Source organism: Podarcis gaigeae (assembly GCF_964106915.1).
Source record: "Podarcis gaigeae genome assembly, chromosome: 12".
NCBI classification, from domain to species: domain Eukaryota; kingdom Metazoa; phylum Chordata; class Lepidosauria; order Squamata; family Lacertidae; genus Podarcis; species Podarcis gaigeae.
This window is the reverse complement of record NC_139688.1, coordinates 27312015-27331054: the sequence shown is the minus strand read 5'-3', so window position 1 is coordinate 27331054 and position 19040 is coordinate 27312015. Positions and strand designations below refer to the sequence as shown.

The 19040-nt window shown below is 39.2% G+C and overlaps 1 protein-coding gene across 38 annotated transcripts in view; it reads right to left on the bottom strand.

The window, feature by feature from the left end:
- The window catches only part of AKAP9 (A-kinase anchoring protein 9), a 109738-nt gene that overhangs the window by 23854 nt on the left and 66844 nt on the right, over positions 1-19040 (bottom strand). For 22 of the 38 annotated variants that reach the window (XM_083704442.1, XM_083704462.1, XM_083704452.1 and 19 more), the window contains 9 exons: positions 17578-17740; positions 11496-11708; positions 9744-9782; positions 8032-8264; positions 6716-6835; positions 2829-3005; positions 2619-2723; positions 1484-1636; positions 1083-1262 (listed from right to left, as the gene is read on the bottom strand). In XM_083704442.1, the coding sequence (XP_083560568.1) occupies positions 1083-1262; positions 1484-1636; positions 2619-2723; positions 2829-3005; positions 6716-6835; positions 8032-8264; positions 9744-9782; positions 11496-11708; positions 17578-17740 (1383 nt within the window). The remainder of the gene's footprint in view (positions 1-1082; positions 1263-1483; positions 1637-2618; positions 2724-2828; positions 3006-6715; positions 6836-8031; positions 8265-9743; positions 9783-11495; positions 11709-17577; positions 17741-19040) is intronic. The other 16 variants (XM_083704468.1, XM_083704461.1, XM_083704470.1 and 13 more) reach the window with 5 other exon arrangements.

Genomic DNA, 19040 nt, shown 5'->3' with positions numbered 1-19040 from the left:
TTCTTTTTGCTTTCTCGGCAAAAGGATGCAGAAAGCATTTATTAGCCACCACAAAAATCTTAAAATTAAAAGAAATACAAAAAAAACCCCAACTAGATGGAACCAGAAAACTCAGAAGCTCTAGATATTTTACATCTTAATGATACAAGATAAAGTCACAGGTTTTATGGGAAGCACTACAAATAATTGTCTTCCTCTTTCCAAAAGATATAGCAATTCCTGAAAAGACATATAAATAAAGCTAGTGAATTCTCTCTATTGCTAATGCAAAGGAGGCTGTGTGGAGGACTTGCTACATAACTTGAAGAACAAGTAACATATCTAAATGAGTAGCAGCAGTAGTGATTTTAGGCATGTAGTCATGAGAGGAACAGAAATATGGGATACTGAAATTGAAAGGAGGAGGGGAGGGAAGATCCAGAACAAGTTTCTCTTTTGAAAACCTGAAAATAGCAGGAATACTATTATAACTTGGAACAGAGAAATATTATGACTCACTAGATTTTGCTTTTCGAAGCACTTTGTTTCACAGTAACTGGCATCAGCACTCTGAAAACTATTAAAAACTGGTCTGCCTTTTGTGCTTTGCTGTAAAATATACACTGACACTCTATCCTAAGTTTGCAAGAAGAATTCAGCAACTTTCTAGAATCACAATTTCAGTTATAAAACATATTTTTTCTGCAAACCTCTGGCAGAAATTAGGCAAAATCCAGCAGATGGCATTAGAGTACAACCCATTGTATAAATACTTGTACTGGAGATGACACATTTCATTAGCATCCTGATAATCACTACTCAGATTATGTATGTTTATATTGCTCCAGTTATCCTACAGAGGAATTGTGACTAAAATTGCACAATTATCTACCACTACACAGAAATTAAGATTTCAATAAATATATCAAGAGAAAGCAGAATCCATGAGAACTGTATTTTGAAAATCAGGACATGGATTTCTAAATGCAGTGTGGCCTAACCCACGTTCTAACATCTTAAGCTGTTTGGTTTATACGGAAGTCTTGATTTTACATCTCACAATGAAAAGAGAGGTTCCCACAAAAGATTCCCAAACCATGTACTTTGTTATCTGTTGTAATTTCAAGTTGCTGTTGCAGTTTTGAAATTTGTTCATGAAGTTCATTTATTTCCTGTTCCTTTTCCTGTATGATCTGCACAAATTTTCCAGCAATTGCATGATGACCCTTTATAGAAGTATCTTCAGGTTTCTGGATAGCTAGTCCCATTTTTTCCATATCCTCCTACAGACAAAAAAACAGCGGCAAATAATGTAACTTGTGTTTCTCTCATTCTTTTCCATTTACAAGATGAATATACAGATATATATTAATATATTATTTTTTAAAAAGAAGAAACCAGGATGTTATGCATTAAAAGTTTTAAAAACTCATGATTTGCAGATGTGTTCATTCAAGAGAAGAAGATGGGTGGGAAATACCGGATTTCCTTTCCAGATAATTACCTTGAAAAATTTATTCTCTTGCTCAAGTTCTTGTTGTCTTGTAGTGGACTCTTTGTGCTGGATTTCTAATTGCATGTGCAACTGTTGTACTTCTTCGTTTTTGTTTTCTAGTTCCTCGCGAAACTGCTCTAATTGTTCTTCAAGATTTATGATCTATATACCCAAGGTAAGTGTCAAAGGGATAACGTCTTTTAAACAAGCAAAAACCATAAAAATAAAAAAACTGTTCTGCAATCTTACGACCATACTTATTTTCAGAAACAAATGTTTGTATTTAATTTCTAATTCTAAAGTCTTTTAAAAAAATACTCAATTTTACAATGAACGTGGAGAATTATGGATAGATGCTAGCTCATTTCTTCTATTCCCCCATTCTCAATATAGCACTAGATATACAATGGCTACACACATCCTGAAGATTATTTCAGAGATGTTGTTCCTTCAGGAACGTGACAAAGGACCTACAAGAGCTGGTGGGGCTATTTGTCTGTGGCTGAGGGCACAGTGATTCAGCACCCTGAGATTTTAAATGGGCATCCACAATTATATCAGGATGGTGCATTGCACTTTGTGGCTAGAGAACACTGCAGAGCGGCACAATAGTAATACTAAACACCCATCAAGTCTGGTGGTGAAGCTGTATAACCTGTAGATGACTCAGGTTTTTTAAGAGGCAACTGTGATCTCCTAGGCTAAAAGTATCCAAACTGACGAGGTGGCTGGGTATGGGGAGACCACAAGTTGTGTCACAGGGTCTGGAAAAGGGCATGTGCTGGCCTCTTCCAGATATCATTCCCCTCCACAATGAGCTAAGCAACATTTGAGCTGGCTTATATCTAAGCAGCAGCAGCCATCCATACCATGGCCCTGCCTTTGCCTTGGGGCTCCCAAGCTATGTGGTCACATATACATTTGCCATGAATGTGGTATGTGGCTCTCTTAGCTCCTCTTACCTCCACTCAGGGGGGACAGTTTCATCTAGGCCACATGTCTGGCCCGCAGAAGAAAGCCAGGCTCATACAATGGAGCCATGTGACTATTCTGACCCTCTGCACACTCTGCATCCTGTGAAGTTGGACTGAAATGAATTATATGAAGTATTAACTTATCTGCATAATTGAAAGGGATACTCTACCTCTTTTTCTTTCCTGTCTACAGCTTCTTGCTCAGCCTGTAACTGTGCTTCAAGGGGCAATTCTCCCCTTATTGTTGTAGAGCCAAACTGCTTCCTTTCCTCCACCTTTAAAGTAAGGATATTAGCTATCACATCTCTTTAATTCACAATTAAATAACTGAATGTTCTTGTTGATAATAAATATATAAAAACATTGTCCACAAAAAATACCTTTTGCAAACTGTCTGCACTGATCATTAAAGCTTGTTCCAGTTCTCTGATTCTGCACTCTAATTTCTCAATTTCTTCGTTCCGTTCTTGCACATCTCTCTGAAGTTGCTCCTTAGAGAGCAAAAGCTCACTGCATTTGTCTGTTTTTTCTTTGAGGTGATTTGTTAACTGCTCAACCTGGTGACAATAGGCAGGAACGATATTTCAAACCTCTTGAAATATTAAGGATGAAGAACTCTTTTGATGAAGGCTCCAGAAGATGTATGCTAATGTAGGTCATAAGTTCAAACACAAATTTACTATAACGTTAACCGAGTTAAATTGCGTAGGAGAAAAAGAGGCAGGAAGTAAGAAGAAAGCTTTCAGTCTCTGAAGTATTTGGTACAAGGAGCTACTTACTAACCAGAAGCCAAGAGAATAAAGGCAAGTAAGATGGAAGACTCAAGAGAAAGCACATTGAGAGGAAAGAGAGGATGTTGGCCGCCACGCATACTGAAATGGAATGTTCAGTTATGAGGCAGCCAGAAAGACCTCATTGAGAAAGAAGTAGTAATTGGCCAAAGAAAGATAGCAAGTGAAAACCAATTAACAAAACACTCCCCAGTGGGTGGACAGCTACCAGTTCAAACTGTATGTACAACAGACAGAAATTACGCAGAAGCTCAAGCCTGCCAAATTAAAAAGGATGTTGTTTCACAAACACAAATTAAACAAAACCCAAGAGTGAGTTGTTGAACTCTTAAAAGATTTATTTCAACTTTCACAGGTGGAGTATTTCATCTGATGAATGAAGGGTTATCTGCAACTTCTTCCAGATTAGAGACTGATGTATGGACAAACATATAGACAGACACAGGCAGGCTGGCAGGCAGACAGAGTTGCAGGGAGGAAAGAACACTAGAGTGCAAAACCACGATTACTTCCTGATATGATATGGTTGCTGTGATTATTTTACACGAATTTGAGATTTGCATAGAAACATCGTAGAACCACCTTTGCCAAGATATTGCTATAACTCTGTAGATTAGTCCCATTGCTGGGGCTAGTTGCAGCTATAGTGCAAAACATCTGGCAAGCACCAGGATGTTTGTGCTGCAGTTGTACCCATAGACCTTTGGGTCCACGGTTTGCACTTCCCCCACTTTATCAGTCTCTCTGTGGTGTTAGCTGACAAAGTGGGCTCTAGTTCATAAAAGCTTATGCTTCAATAAAAGTCTTTAAACATGCTTCAAAATATTTTGTTTTTATTGAAACAGGTGAACACGCTTCACCCCTGGAATGTGTCACAAATTAAAACTATGTCAGCTATGCCTGCCACATGGAAAAAACACTGCCCTAATTCAAGAAAGAAAGATAAACAACCACAAAAGATGCATATCTTTCTGTATTAATGATAAAAAGCAAATTTACAAAATTCTAAGTTTTCCCTTTCATTATCCCTGTTCAGTAAAGACTCTCCTCCCTGAAAGAGAGGGGAGTGGTTGTGGGCGGGAGCCCGAGCACCGCCCAGCAGGGGGCATTGCCCCCTGCCTCCAGCTCACCTGGCTGGCACTCACGCCCCCCCCCCGGTGGCCACCCAACCAGGTGCTGCGGTGGGGGCGTGTTCAGCAGCCTTTTGCTGCAGTGCCAGCCTTTCCCTGGCCTCATTCCTCATCGTCGTCCCGTCACGAGTCATCTCATCAGGATCTCCTCTTCCACGTGCCCAGCTGAGCGACCACGTGGAGCCTGTACTTTGAAGAGGACTTTTTAAAAGGGAGGTTTCGCCATGTGGTTGCTGTTGTCCAAACTAACCCCCTTGCCTGTACCTTGCATTTCCCTAATGCTTCCCCCTCATTCTTCCTTATTTTCTCATTTAGATTTCCAAAGCCTATTCTCATTGTTTCCGTCTGCTGAGCTTATTTAGTTCCGGAAATTCTACGTTACCCTTTAAGACTTTACTTCTAGCGTTCTCTGCCTCCCGACTATACTGCCTAAAGTCCTCCTTTTCTTTTGGGTACTTGTTGCTGGGTTAGCGACTTTGTTTTTTGCCACAGTGCAGTATTCTTCACTGCCTGGTTACTTTCCTTTTATTTGTATTGTTTAGCTGTCTCCTCCGACCTGTGGATAGCCACTCTGTGTGTGCATGTGTGTGTGCTGTTCCTCAGCGCCCTGGCGATCTAAGGAGGGACAGTCTGTGTGTGCGCCTGTGTGCTTGCAGTATCGCTGTGCTTGCTGTATTTAAATTTCCCTGCCTGTGAATGTATGGAGCTGTGAAACGTCTTTTGAATCTCAGCTGCTAGTCAGCTGTTATGGGGCACCGCTGCCGACCTGGGGTTTGTCACGGCGTGTGTGTGTTTGTGGTGGGGTCAATTATATCAACTAATACATAGCATCAAGGCTAGCTCTGCTCCTTACTTTGCCATTGCTGCACCATTTATAGTTGTTAAAGTGGTTTGTGCGTGGTTGTGAACAACGTTGCTTATCCTCTCCCAGTTTCTCCAGCTGCATTTCTGCCGCTCCTCCCCCTTTTGCCTGCCGACTCTGTGTGTTTAAACCCAGCCTCTCTTTGCCTTTTAAATAGTATTTTGTTGACGGGCTTTGCCAGGCAAAGCTGCTTCTGCCCCTTGGGGTTTATTTAACTAAAAATCCTGTTGTTGCACCATTTTGCTTCTTTATTGCTTTAGCTGTAATCCTTCCCTTTTGTTTGTCCTAAAGATGGTCGTGGTGTGTATTCTGCTGGTGTCTGTGTGTTTGCTTTGAGTGTCTGCTGGCAGGAGGGTCCATCTTAACTCATCCTCCTCTACTGGTCTATTGGTGTTTTGGAACACGTGGTCAGGGCATTTTCTGGGGGGCAACGTTTCACCTTTCTGCCTTAACAGACTTTATGCTGCGCTCCCCCCCCCTCCCACGCATCCACAATTTCAGGGGCCGGCTGCTCCTTCCAAACCTCCTTGCTGACCACTGTTATTACCTCCATTTTTCCTTCTTTATTGTTTTAGCTTTAATCCTCCCCTGTGCTCCGAGCTCCCCCCCCTCTACCTCCCCCACCCGCTTGGTTTTAAAGTGGGTATTTTATTTCCGTGTCTGCCTGGGGTTTCACTTGGTTAGTTTTAATCCTTCCCTGCTCAGTTGGTTAGAGGGTGCTGCTGATAATGCCAAGGTTGCAGGTTCGATCCCCATAAGGGACAGCTGCATATAAAACTGGTTTCTTTAATGGAAGTTTAAGCTCATGTTTCCCTGAAGTTTACTATTATACTATTATTTATAGGAGAGCGGCTTCTCTTGTTTGGCTGCTGCTCACTTTACTTCATTGTTTAGGGTTAGGGTTAGGGTAACCCTAACCCTAACCCTAACCCTAACCCACAGAGCCTCTGCTCCAACCTACTTTTCATATGGCCTTTGGAACTCACTTTGATTTTGTCAAGTGTGTTGACTGCCTGCTTTGGGACTACCATTAGGAAATAAATGAACTAAAAACCACACCTGGAAAAAAACTATGGTTTTGGCTATTAATTCTACAAATAAGTGGTTATAATAATGTGTAGCCCAATTGCATGCAACAGACCTTATTTGTTCAAAGTAAATATGTGAAGGATTGCAGCCTTTAGCTTAATTCAAATATTATTTTTCTGGTTTGTTAACTGACATTAAGACAGAATTCCTCAGTTTGACTATAACAAAGTACTCTGGCTTACTGCGAGACCAGATCTTTGTGCCAAAGCTGGCATGCAATTGGGAAGTAGGAAGGATGACAGAGGAACATGCAGTCATGACACTTGTCCATGGTCATAAACAAAGGGTTATGAAACCTTGGACAGTTGTCCAAACAGAGGACTTTATTTTTGTACATTTTCAACATTTCAGTTTATGTATTTATGGTAAAACAAACCAACAAACCTGTATCTTACCTCTCTGTTTTGGTGTTCATTGACTGGCTGAAACCTCTGGGGAATCTTAAGCTGCTGCTCCAGTTTCACAATCTCTTGCTGGAAAACATCTCTCTCATGCTCCCTATCAATCGCCTGTTCCTGAAAATGTAACCATTATATTTCTTATGGCAAACATGTTCAAATGAAGTTCAAAATTAACTCATGGTATCTTGTTTTCAATTTTACTTATAACTAAACAAGATTTCCAAAATGAATGTAATGATACCACAGTGCTTCTACTTTTATCAATAACACACACACACACACACACACACACACACACACTTATATTAAAACATCTGTTACCAGTAAATAGCAGAAGCCCACAGAAAATCAACTTTCTAGTTGGAACATAACCACTGATGTTTTATCAAAGTACTGTAGTCAGATGGCTTATCTTCTTTATGACTATGAAAATGTGACAAGCACTGGGCCCAAGAAAGCAGGTAGATATTTGGCACATGCCTTATTGTCTATATACATTTGTGGCAGGGCTGATAGCAATACATTTTTATATACAGTATAGTGCCATTGCAGACAGCCAAGGCAGAACCTAAATATATGCTTATACCTATATGCAAATATATGCTTATACCTATATGCATATACCTAAATGTAGATGCTTGACAAAGCACTGGCAATTCTTTTTCTGGCACAGAGCTTAATGTGCTTGCTTGTACTTTAGGCTACTCTTTAGATATCAACTCAAATGGGCCACCTTAATAAATACACAAACGCTTGGGGCCATCTCTAGAATACAGTCATACCTCATGTTATGGACGCTTCAGGTTACATGTTTTTGGGTTATGGACCGTGGGAAACCCGGAAGTACCAGAACGCTTCAGGATGCGAACGGTGCAGGTTGTGGGCGTGCCTCCGTCACAGACGTGCCACACGTCCGCAACCCAAGGTTCCACTGTACTATGACTAATGATCCTCTATTACTCATCATCTCACACATTGTTTCATAAGATGTCAGGGTGTGGCTATATGCTTTCCTAAAGTATTTTTCAAGGTCCGAAATAATATTTTTTTTATAATCAAGTCTGCATTTAACAAATTTTAAATTCTGAAATTGTAATCAACATTGTTCTTCATTCCTTTTAAGAACACCTACATTTTTAATGTGCATTTTTTTAAAAAAAGTAATCTGCATCAAAATGTAAAAATGCACAGAAAGCTTTTTTAATGTGCAGTATTAACTAAATTAGAGTATGGCCTTTTTGTCTCTCTGCCACTTTTAAAAAATTCTGTCATATATGGCTAGCAGGATTTGCAACCCATCTCTTACTTACATCTAGAAATTTTTTTGTTTTCTCAAGCTGTTTCTCCAGAGCTTGGTTTTGTTGCCTTAGATCCATCAGTTCTGCATTTTTTTCATGCTCCAGTTCCAAATATCGGCTGACCTGCTCCTCTATATCAGTTTCCAGTGCCTTCACCTGCTTTTGAAGGTAGTCATATTCTTTTTCTGCTTGCCGCTGCACCTCTATTTTTTCCTTCATGAGCTTTTCTGTTTCCGCCAGCAACTCTGTTTTATAAAGGCATCAGTTGTTGTTTCGGATAGGAATAGTTAACTCAGCCTATCAGAACAAATTCACTCCCAAAACAATGTATTCATGCTATAGTATTATAAAGGATGGAAATAGGTTTGGGTTTTACCAGAATTATGTGGTATCTTTCAATAAAAAGAGGGAGGTATGAAAGGAAGATATCACAAAAAAGTCATACAAAACCCCAGAATGAAAGCTGAAACACTCTCAGTTTACTTTAGGACACACCAATTTTAAGGATTAATCATGTACATGGGTCACCGTAACAAATCATAACTGCATATATTTCATTCAGTACTGGGGAAAATGTATGACGGCATTAAAACCCAACTGTCTTCTCATCCAGTAGGACTGATCCAAGTTAACAAAAAAATGGTCCATGAAATGGCACATACAACGTTTAAATGTGAAAACACTATAGACCTTCACCTGGTGAGTTATAGAAAGGACAGCGAAGGAAATGTCTTACCTGCAACGGAGATTTTCTGTCATCGGTGTTGTGTTTAAACACCTTACTTCCCCCATCCCCTGCCCTTCATTTTTAAAAAAATGCTTTTCACGATGTGGGGAAATGCTAGTATATTTACGGCCTACAGTGGCCTACTGGAACAGATTGCCTTCCAATGCCACTCCAGTCACATTGGATGTTGGAGGCCATATTGGACTATCTGGTGACACTGATGCTTTCTGTGTCGGCAACACTCCTTCTGGGATTTGGGCTACATTAACGTGAACAGGAGGCGCATTGTGATCTCTTCCCAGCAGAGCTAAGGCTTCCAATACACAGAGGGGACATGCTTAGTCAACTTCCACTGAATTGGGCTCATCATGCACACATTTCCTAACATTTTGTATAGACAAAAATAATATCAGGATAAACGCTTTATAATGTGATTCACCAGTATAACAGATACAGATACTGCAATCACAAAATGCTTGTTGATTTTTTAAATGAGGAATACTGCAGAGTAATGGATTTATGGATAAGGATCTTTTATCATATAAATGAAAGAAAAAGGGGAAAAAAGTCACCAGATAGTGGCCATTTTGCATTACACAATACAGAATATTTGGGGACCATCATCTTACATCATGCTTGCTTGCTTGCTTAAACATCGTATGTCAATACAGAAGTCATATTTGGCAAAAGTATTATCAACCAATGTATTTGCAGTTTTAAAAGCAAAGTATTACTACTACCTGTGCTTGCAAACTAATCGACTAAGATGATGGTTATTAAATGAATCTGCTTCACTTTACTAATGTATTGCACTTAGAAATTGTGAGCAACTGTTAAAAAGAAAGTTGTGAGTATGAAACACAGTATCAAAGCTGCAGCCCAGTAAAAGTTAATGTCAGTAAGCTGAAAGCCCAAAGAGAGACCATGATTAGCAAGTGTCAGTAGCTGTTAAATCTGCCACCCAATGAAAGATTGGCCATGCAATATACAAACACACCTGCTTGGGAAGCTGCATCGACTGCAGCATCTACTAGGCCTAGGAGAACAGAAAAAAAAACAAGAAGCAAAGTAATTCACATGCCATCTATAGCTTTCTTAAGGTGTAATACTGTATCAGAAAAATGAAGTTGAAGACAGAATGCTGAGTTCAGTGAAAATGCCTGATGATGTAAGAAATGTGTCATTAATCTGTTAAGTACGATAGTTAAGTGTTTTTCTACTATTTTAATGTGGAATATCAATTTATTTTTCCACAAAGTTTCATGAACACACTATAGATGTTCCACTGAAAAGCTCAGGTAATATACCTGCTATTAAATGTACTGATTACTAGATTATTGCAAAAGAGTCCTAATCTTAATAATTTTACATGATACTTTTATTCAAACGTAATTAACTCACAACTACCTCTTTTGATCATTACTGCTTCTTCGGCATTTTTTTAAAAAATATAAAACTTCACATGCTCCTTATTAAATAGAGACAATATTCTTAAGTTAACACCTTTAGCATGTCAATGTACTCTTTACAATAAACACTGTTTCAATAAGATATCTCTTACTGGGGGAAAAGAGGATTAAAACATTAATTTGCTTTATGAAGGCAAATATTAGTTGAACAAACACTTAAGCACATTAAACAAGCTTTGTGTCTTCTTTTTAGAAGCTATCCAGCAAAAAGGAAGGCACAATAGAATACAAAATTTAAAAAATTAGGGGTTTTGCTTCCTGAGCAGTTTTTTTGTGGGGGAAAAAAGACAGTATGAGTATTTTTATATAAAAATCAACTTATACACAATCTTCCTACTCATCAGTTTCTAGCAATCATCTAGTGAATTGGAGCACTCTTCAATATCTATACGTATTTCTCCAGTTACATTTAAATATTCTATTTTTTGGACAAAAGCATTAAGGCTCATAAACATTGTGGTGTTATAGTTACAAAGTTGGGTTTAGGTAAAGGAAAGCCCATCTCAGTTCACTAGGTGGCCTTGGGTAAATACAATAATTTAGGCTACCCTATTTCACAGAATTTAAAAGGTAAAATGTTGTTCCGAGCATCTTGAAGGAAGAGGCAGCTGAAAACATAACTAATATATTTTAGCTGAAACAACATTTTGATTGGGTTGGACTACGTTACTCTTGGGGTTTTTTGCAACTATACAATTATATGATTCCATGATTGCACCCCAATATTGCTTATGTATGTTAGTGGGCCTAACCATAAACCCATGTGTTTTCACTTGGGGAAGATTCAATTCAGCTTCCCTATCTGATTGTAAATGCCTTCATCCTTTTGGAAATGTTACTAAGAAAAGGTACATGAATCCTTTGGGGTGAGGAGTTGGGTTGTTAAAGAGACTGAAAGCTGATATGATCTCTTAACTGAAACATCCATTTGCGATAGTAAGAGTTTGGATTGTTCTCTCAGTAGGAAGGTGGCATCTATTGATATGTGTGCATGTGTTTCAAGATGGATTTAGTTCCACCAATACTATTTTTAAAAAAGATTATTTCTACAGGCAGCTTAGCATGGTGCCCTTGTTCTCTGCTTAAGGCAAACTGGTGGATTTTTCATGTTTCTCAAAACCTTTTGCGAAGAAGGTAAGGTACTGTTGCAACAGAAGTCAGCTGACCTGATAGGAAAACATACGCTCCCAACCAGTTTTACAAAAGTGAAGTGAAAAATCTACTAAATAGTAAGTGGTAAAACCAGATAAGATCTTTGGAAGACTGAGGGGAATACATACGTTGTTCTACTGGTCCTGCATCAGCTTTCATAGCATCCTTTTGTCTGAAGAGTAATTCCTTTTCTTCTTGAAGCTGCTGTCTCTCAGCCTCTAGTTCCTGTAATTTGTTACCTGTACAGAGTAGCTCTTGCTCAAGATGGTCTATTGCATCTGTTTTTTCCTGGATTTGCTCTTCCAGAAGTGTTTTTTCATCTGCATAGCCATCAATAAGATCTTTAGGAACAAGAAAAATACTGAAATTAACCACAGTGATTTCCAAGCATATATTTCAAAGAAAAGAAAAGTTTTAGAAAACATGTTGCCAACTCTGACCAGAATGTCAACAGCTGTTGAAATAAGTGGAAGAGCTTTATCCTATGTGATTGAACCTATAATATTTTTTGCCTTCAATTTCAGTTTCACATTCCCAAAGTGCCATATATTTAATTAAATTTGTGAGACAGCTTCTTTATGGGGTGGCAACATGACTGTATGTCTGCGTGCATGTCTGAGTGAAATGTGTGCATGTGTGTATTTGACTGTCATGTTCACACATTCATAGGTGATGATGGGATTCAACACACCATCCGAACAGGCCTAAAGATCTTAAATTCAATAAATTCCAAAGAACCCTACTATGTTAGTGGGCATAACTACGTACTAATAAAAGTTGCTTCAAGGTGATCATTTATCTGTAAAGTGTTTGGGGGTGATGAATTTTTACTAATATTTTTTTCCTGAAATTATGTATTAAAACTTCATAGACATAAAAATAGGTAGGTCTTAAAATGGTATGAATTCTACTAACCCACTTGCTAACTGTTCATAATTTTTTTAAAAATACACTTTTAATTTTCCAGCTGTTTTAACAGAATTTTAAAAAATAGTAAATGCCTTTAATTATTTCAAAGGTTTTGCATATTGTACACAACAAAATGGGCTTTGTCTCAAACACCTTACAATGCCTGTTGCAAACACAATTGCTGCATTCACACAAGAATGCACAGATAGCTCCCACTTCACATCCCCCCTGGCGGGAGCAACAAATCACAATTCCTGGCTTAGCGTTTCACTGAACAGCGGTCACTGTTCCGCTCCAAACTACCATGTGAGGGCAAGGTTTCTTTAGTATAACGTCTGACTTGGGCCCGTGTAGTTATGATAAATGCAATGTTCTCAAAAGGGACAATAATTAACAATATGCTCATACTAAATCTATTATTATTCTTAGGAAAATATAATTAACCAGAAATTAGTCACCCACCACAGTTTAATGCATCACTACTGCAAATGAGGCCAATGTGGGGTTTTTTGAACCACTGAATTTTCCCCAGCATAAGATTTGTTGATTTATGAGCTCCCAGATTAGATGCATCAATAAAAAGGTACTTCAACAAGTCTTCACATGTTAAGTTGGTTGTTTCATAGTTGAACAAACCTGAATTATGAGACTACAACGCCAGCAGTCCCTTAAAATGATAACGTGAAGATTTATGGACATGTAGATAATGTACCACACCAAAACCCAACTCAGATGAAAGACAATTTAGCTTGTTATGCATAAAAAAGCATGTTTGGCAAGCCTTGGCATTTTGAGGGAACACAAACCTAAAGAACTTTATTGCCTCTTCACCAACACAAGAGCTAAACATTCCAAGTACTTTGCAGCATTATTTGCCCTTTCCCACACTTTAGTTCCACTGAATTTTCTACAGTCCTGAGTTAGATTTCTTGTAAACATGAGAGAATTTGAATTCCTGTACTTGGTTAGGATTCAAAGGAATACTTTCGTTATGTCCAAGGAGCCATGCTAGTCTGGTAGATATTTTCCTTTTAAAAATCTGATCCCCAACTCAAATCAACCTTTGCTTCTCTCTCTCTCTCTCTCTCTCTCTCTCTCTCTCATTTTACAACAGATATGCTTTTTGAAGGTAATGGTGGGGTGAGAGTGTTGATGCTAGGTACCGTATTTTTCGCTCTATAACACGCACCTGACCATAACACGCACATCGTTTTTAGAGGAGGAAAACAAGGGGAAAAACATTCTGAATGAAACAGTGGATGTATCATTTTTGGGCTTCATGCTGTGGCCACAGACATGTGATCTGATGGTGAATTTGGGGTGACCCAATGCAAAAATCCTGAGAATTCCTGTGTATCCATGCTTTGTAACCACGTTTTTGCACCATTGCAGCCCCAGGCAACAGTGGGTGCATGATTTATTTGGTGCAGGCTGTAGCCATGGACATGCTATGTGATCTGATGGTGAATTTGGGGTGACCCAATGCAAAGATCCTGAGGATCCATGCTTTTTAACCACGTTTTTGCACCATTGCAGCCCCAGGCAACAGTGGGTGTGTGATTTTGGGGGGGGCAGGCTGTAGCCATGGACATGCTATGTGATCTGATAGTGAATTTGGGGTGACCCAATGCAAAGATCCTGAGGATCCATGTGGATCTATGCTTTGTAACCACATTTTAAGTGGGGAGCGAAGGAAAAACAAAGAAGGGACATGAGAGGGGTGTGCAGAGAAGCAGCTGGCTAAGAATGCAGGAGAGGGATTTAACGGAGGGAGGAAAGAAAGGCAAAAGTTTCCCCCCACCCAAGCCAGCCATATCTCTCTCTCTCCCCCCTCCCCCCTCTCTCTCCCTCCCCCCTTCTCTCTCTCCCTCCCCCTCCCCCCCTCTCTCTCCCTCTCCCCCAGCAGCACCGGAGCACAGAGAGGAATTCCCCTCTGCTTGCCTGGAGGGGAGGGGCTTTCCCTGCTCTTTGTTCCGTTTGAGCAAACACAGCAACGAAACAGAGGAGGGTGGGCAGTAAGACCCTGTGGCAGAATGCAGGAAAGCAGCCACTTCCTCTTTTCAGGTTTCCCTTCTAGGAGACGTGCGATTTGATTTTTGCCTGCTTTTTCGGCTCCAGGGACCACACATTCGCTCTATAACACGCACAGACATTTCCCCTTCCTTTTTAGGAGAAAAAATCTGCGTGTTATAGAGGGAAAAATACGGTACATGAAATAAGTTGGGCCCACCTTTGAATCCCAATCTTTTTCTTTACTTTCTGAAAGCCTATAAACTTGCTCTTTAAGTAACAGTGGCACCAGGATCTACCAGCCCATGTCAGCCAAACTGATATACCAATGTATAGCTTATGCATCTGGTTACTTGTCCTAGGATGATATTACCATATGAAAAGCAAACTGGACACGTCATAGGACGTGTGGTGAAATGGGTGTTTTTTATCAACAAAACCATTCGATACTATTCAACATAACTCAGCTGGTCAGAAAGGCCCAACAGAGACTTAGTTGGTCAGAAAGGCCAAACAGAGACTCCATTTCCTCAGGGTCTTGCGAAAGAATAATGTTAAACAACAACTGATCAACTCCTTTTACTGGTCCACAATAGAAAGTGTCCTTTCATATTGTATCACAGTGTAGTATGCTGGCCTGACAGCCGCAGACAGAAAGTCTCTACAGAGGGTGGTGAATACAATACATGATATCATGGGCTGTCCCTTGAGTCCGCTAGATGACATCGCAAGGGATCGTTGCCTTAGGAGAACAAGAATAATTATCAGGGATGACTCACACCCCAGCCATCACCTCTTTAATCTTCTACACTCGGGCAGGAGATATAGATGTATAAACAGCCATACCAACTGGCTAAAAAATAGCTTCTATCCGTGGGCTGTTTGGCTGTTGAACAGAAAATAACATAGTGAAATTGACTTGCGAGGTGGTGTGTTGTTCGATAAGAGATTGAGTATTTGAGGGGAGGAGCTCAATTAATTTTATTGTACACAGGTTGTACAATGACAATAAAGGTATTATTATTACTATGTGAAGCAGGATTGTGTACATGTGCACATACTTTAGAGCTGTAGACACTACTTAACATGTAAAGAGGGTTTTAAATCTTTATGACAGGACAGAAGGCCATAATTTGGACAATTTTTTGTATGAGTGCACATTCATCATTGGAATTCTACCAAACGAGAAAGTTTGCAGTAACTTAAATCTGCCTTTTTTTTTTAAATCAAGGTAACAAAACCAGAATTTAAAGGAGTTGGCTGCTGTAATGTCAGAGATTGTAAATACTGCTCCCAAGAAGCAGTCATGAATCAGATCTTAAAAAAAAAAAAAAAGGCACTCAATTTCATGAGAACTGCCCAAGGGCACATTAGTAAATCACAAACCCTCATTAGAAAGTAGTGTTTATCTTAAGGAAAAATGCAGTTCCACAGATTTCTTTTCACAAATTTTGCAAGCTTGATGAATACTGTTGTTTGTTTTGTTGTTAATAAATAGTCTGAAATAAAGTTATTTCTAGCACAATCCTATCAACATTTACTCAGAAACAAGTCCTACTAAATTCAATTAATCTTATTTTCTAGTAAATATGTTTGGGACTGCAGCTTTAACACACAGTTTGCAGGGATGCAGGTGGCGCTGTGGGTTAAAGCCTCAGCGCCTAGGACTTGCCGATCGAAAGGTCGGCGGTTCGAATCCCTGCGGCGGGGTGCGCTCCCGCTGCTCGGTCCCAGCGCCTGCCAACCTAGCAGTTCGAAAGCACCTCCGGGTGCAAGTAGATAAATAGGGATCGCTTACCAGCGGGAAGGTAAACGGCGTTTCCGTGTGCGGCTCTGGCTCGCCAGAGCAGCGATGTCACGCTGGCCACGTGACCCGGAAGTGTCTCCGGACAGCGCTGGCCCCTGGCCTCTTAAGTGAGATGGGCGCACAACCCCAGAGTCTGGCAAGACTGGCCCGTACGGGCAGGGGTACCTTTACCTTTACCTTGTTTGTTTGTTTGTTTTTGTGCTGCTGAAAGCAGCCAGTAAGCAACACAAGAATACTTTTAAAGAACAATTCTAAACATCATTTTTTTAAAGAAGCAAAGCACAATTATCCAAAAATTAAAATAATTTCTTTGGCTTTTAGTACAATGTAAGTAATCTATTTTTGTATCAGTCAGAATTTATTTATTAAATGCCAATGTACAGCCTATTACATATGATGATTTCTGTGAATGGTTCAGTGCTGCCAAATTCTGGCTCCTTGATTTATCAACTAAATCATTGACCCATGACTCAAACACCTGTTGATTAATTCAAAGGCTCATTCAAAATCTAGGATCATATGCATTTCAAAGGAGAGCTGGCTGAAAAGCTGAAGTGCTGTAAAACAGAGGCCATCCACCAGCTATAACATGACTTTCCTTGTATTTAATTTTTTTATAATTAGTTAACAAAAAAGTTGTTTAAGTTGAGCCCTAGTTTTTGAATCTTGCCTTTATGCCTTGCTCAGTAATGAGAACTTTTCACAAATAATCTGTGTCTTACCCTGCACTAATGTCTATTGAAAGAATGAGTACAATGGTGATAGGTTTCTATGGCAACAGACATCCTGCTATACAGGTTTAACAGATTCTGAATCATACACAAAATGTGATATTATGAATAAAGAGCTCATTACTCCCAATGGTGGCATGCAAATTGAGAATATTCACAATGATGAAAGCGTCGTCTATAAAATACACCAGAGTTGAACCAACCATGAAAACCCTCATTTTGCAATTTTCTCATCAATAAATGCTCAAGACACTGCTGCTGTCCATTACAGAACAAATGAATGATAATGATGGTCTTAGGATATAACCTTTAATGTAGTTTAACTTGAAGCACAGGTTGAAAAGAAAGAGGTTAGATTATACATTGCAGAAGATTCTGAAATTCCTCTCCCCCTTATTTTCCCCTAACCTTTGCGCAAGATACTCATTTTTTATTTTATTCTTCATTTCTGCTCTCTGTCTGTCTGTTTCACATTGTGGCTGCTTTCCTTTCTCTCAGAGAGGTATGAATTAATTTTGTTTTCTATTTGCTTGCACCTTCCTTTTCTCTACTGCTGAAAAAGAAGGATAATTTATCCATAACTACCTGAAAATTTGACATGGATTCAAGAGATCACTAAATGAGTTGCTCTATGATTCTGGCATTTTTTTGGGCGAATAATGCAAATACTGCTAACACTGACATAACGAAGAGAAACGATTTGCTATGCCTTAAACATTTAAAGCCTTGTACAGCAAATGAATCATTACTTACTCTCTGCTTTGCTAAGCTCCAAAGCCAACTGCTCTCTAGCTTTAACCTCTCCATCGAGCCGCTCTTGCAATTCCTCCTGGCATCTGAGCAATTCAGTGGCTTCTTGTTCCTGTTTAAAGGACTCTCGCATCAATTCTGTCTGTGTAACTTTAGCATGTTCAAGCTATGTGATAAGAGAATGAGAAAGGTTAAAATGTGATGGCTTAAACAAATAAATGTTTACCCAGGTCTTATACTGGAAACCTGAAATTGTTGTGGAACGATAAATAATCTGGAAAGGATTGGGCCCTTTCATTCATTTCTACAGACTTCTAAATTAGAGGTTTATTGGCCTTACACAATATGGTCAGTAAGATAAGTAAATACCTGCACACCGCAGTATAATAAATCAGTGTCACATGACCATATCCGGGTCCAAGTGCCGGAACTTGACACTTCCTAGCTTACGTCAACTTATGAGAGGCTCATTTTAATGTTCATTACAAACTTTCCCAAACATAATGGAATCCTCAGCACATACTACACATATTATCTCTTGCTACAAATTTTATACAACAGTTCCTAATTAGGATGGTTGAAAAAGAATGTGGAGCAATGGATTTCATGTTGCAAATAATAATTCTACTTCATAAGATACTTTGGTGTTTTCCACCAAGCTCAATTAATACAACAAGACATACTACAGGGTAATATTTACTGTGCAACTCCCTCAGATCAAAGGTCGGAGAACCACAGTGAAGCAGAAACAACTCTACAGGCAAGGTTCATTAGGCTCTAAAGCTCTTAAACACATATGAATTAGTACTTGAAAGCAGATGTTGTTTCCCATTGTATATTTTCCATCCATTGTTTAATTTGTGGAAATGTCACCTACTTAACTGACGTAATTTTAAAAAACAAACATTGAAAAAGTTCATTTGCCCCCCCAAAAAAGCAATTCATTTCAAAAACCAATAGCTTTGAGTCAAAAATCTTGCCTGTCTCTTTTGAATAAATCTTTGAGAAATGATGAAGAAACAGCTGCTGTAATTATCAGACCAGAATCACAGTAGAGACTTGGGGGAAACAATATTTTTCAAGCCATGTGCTTAAGGTAATTAAGCATATAGCATGACTTTACTTAGAATTTGTTAAAAAAAACGTTATTAGCTCAGTTTAACAAGTGAAAAAGTTCAGAGGCTAGCTGTTAAGGGCAGGTAAGGCTGCTGACATTTCACGTGGTACTCAAATTACAAAATGACAAAACACATTATTTGTTTAACTGCAGGGAAGGAAAGAACCCACACCCATGTTTTTATAAGTATGGTGAATGTGTTCACATATTATGTGTCTTGTAATACTATATTCCTCATAGAGCATGGCTTTATCAGGAAAAAAAGCTCTTCTATTTTTATCAACTGTTTTAGCGTTAACAAAGCTAAGGTGGTTGTCACTGGTTAACAATGAAGACATGGGCCAGCAAG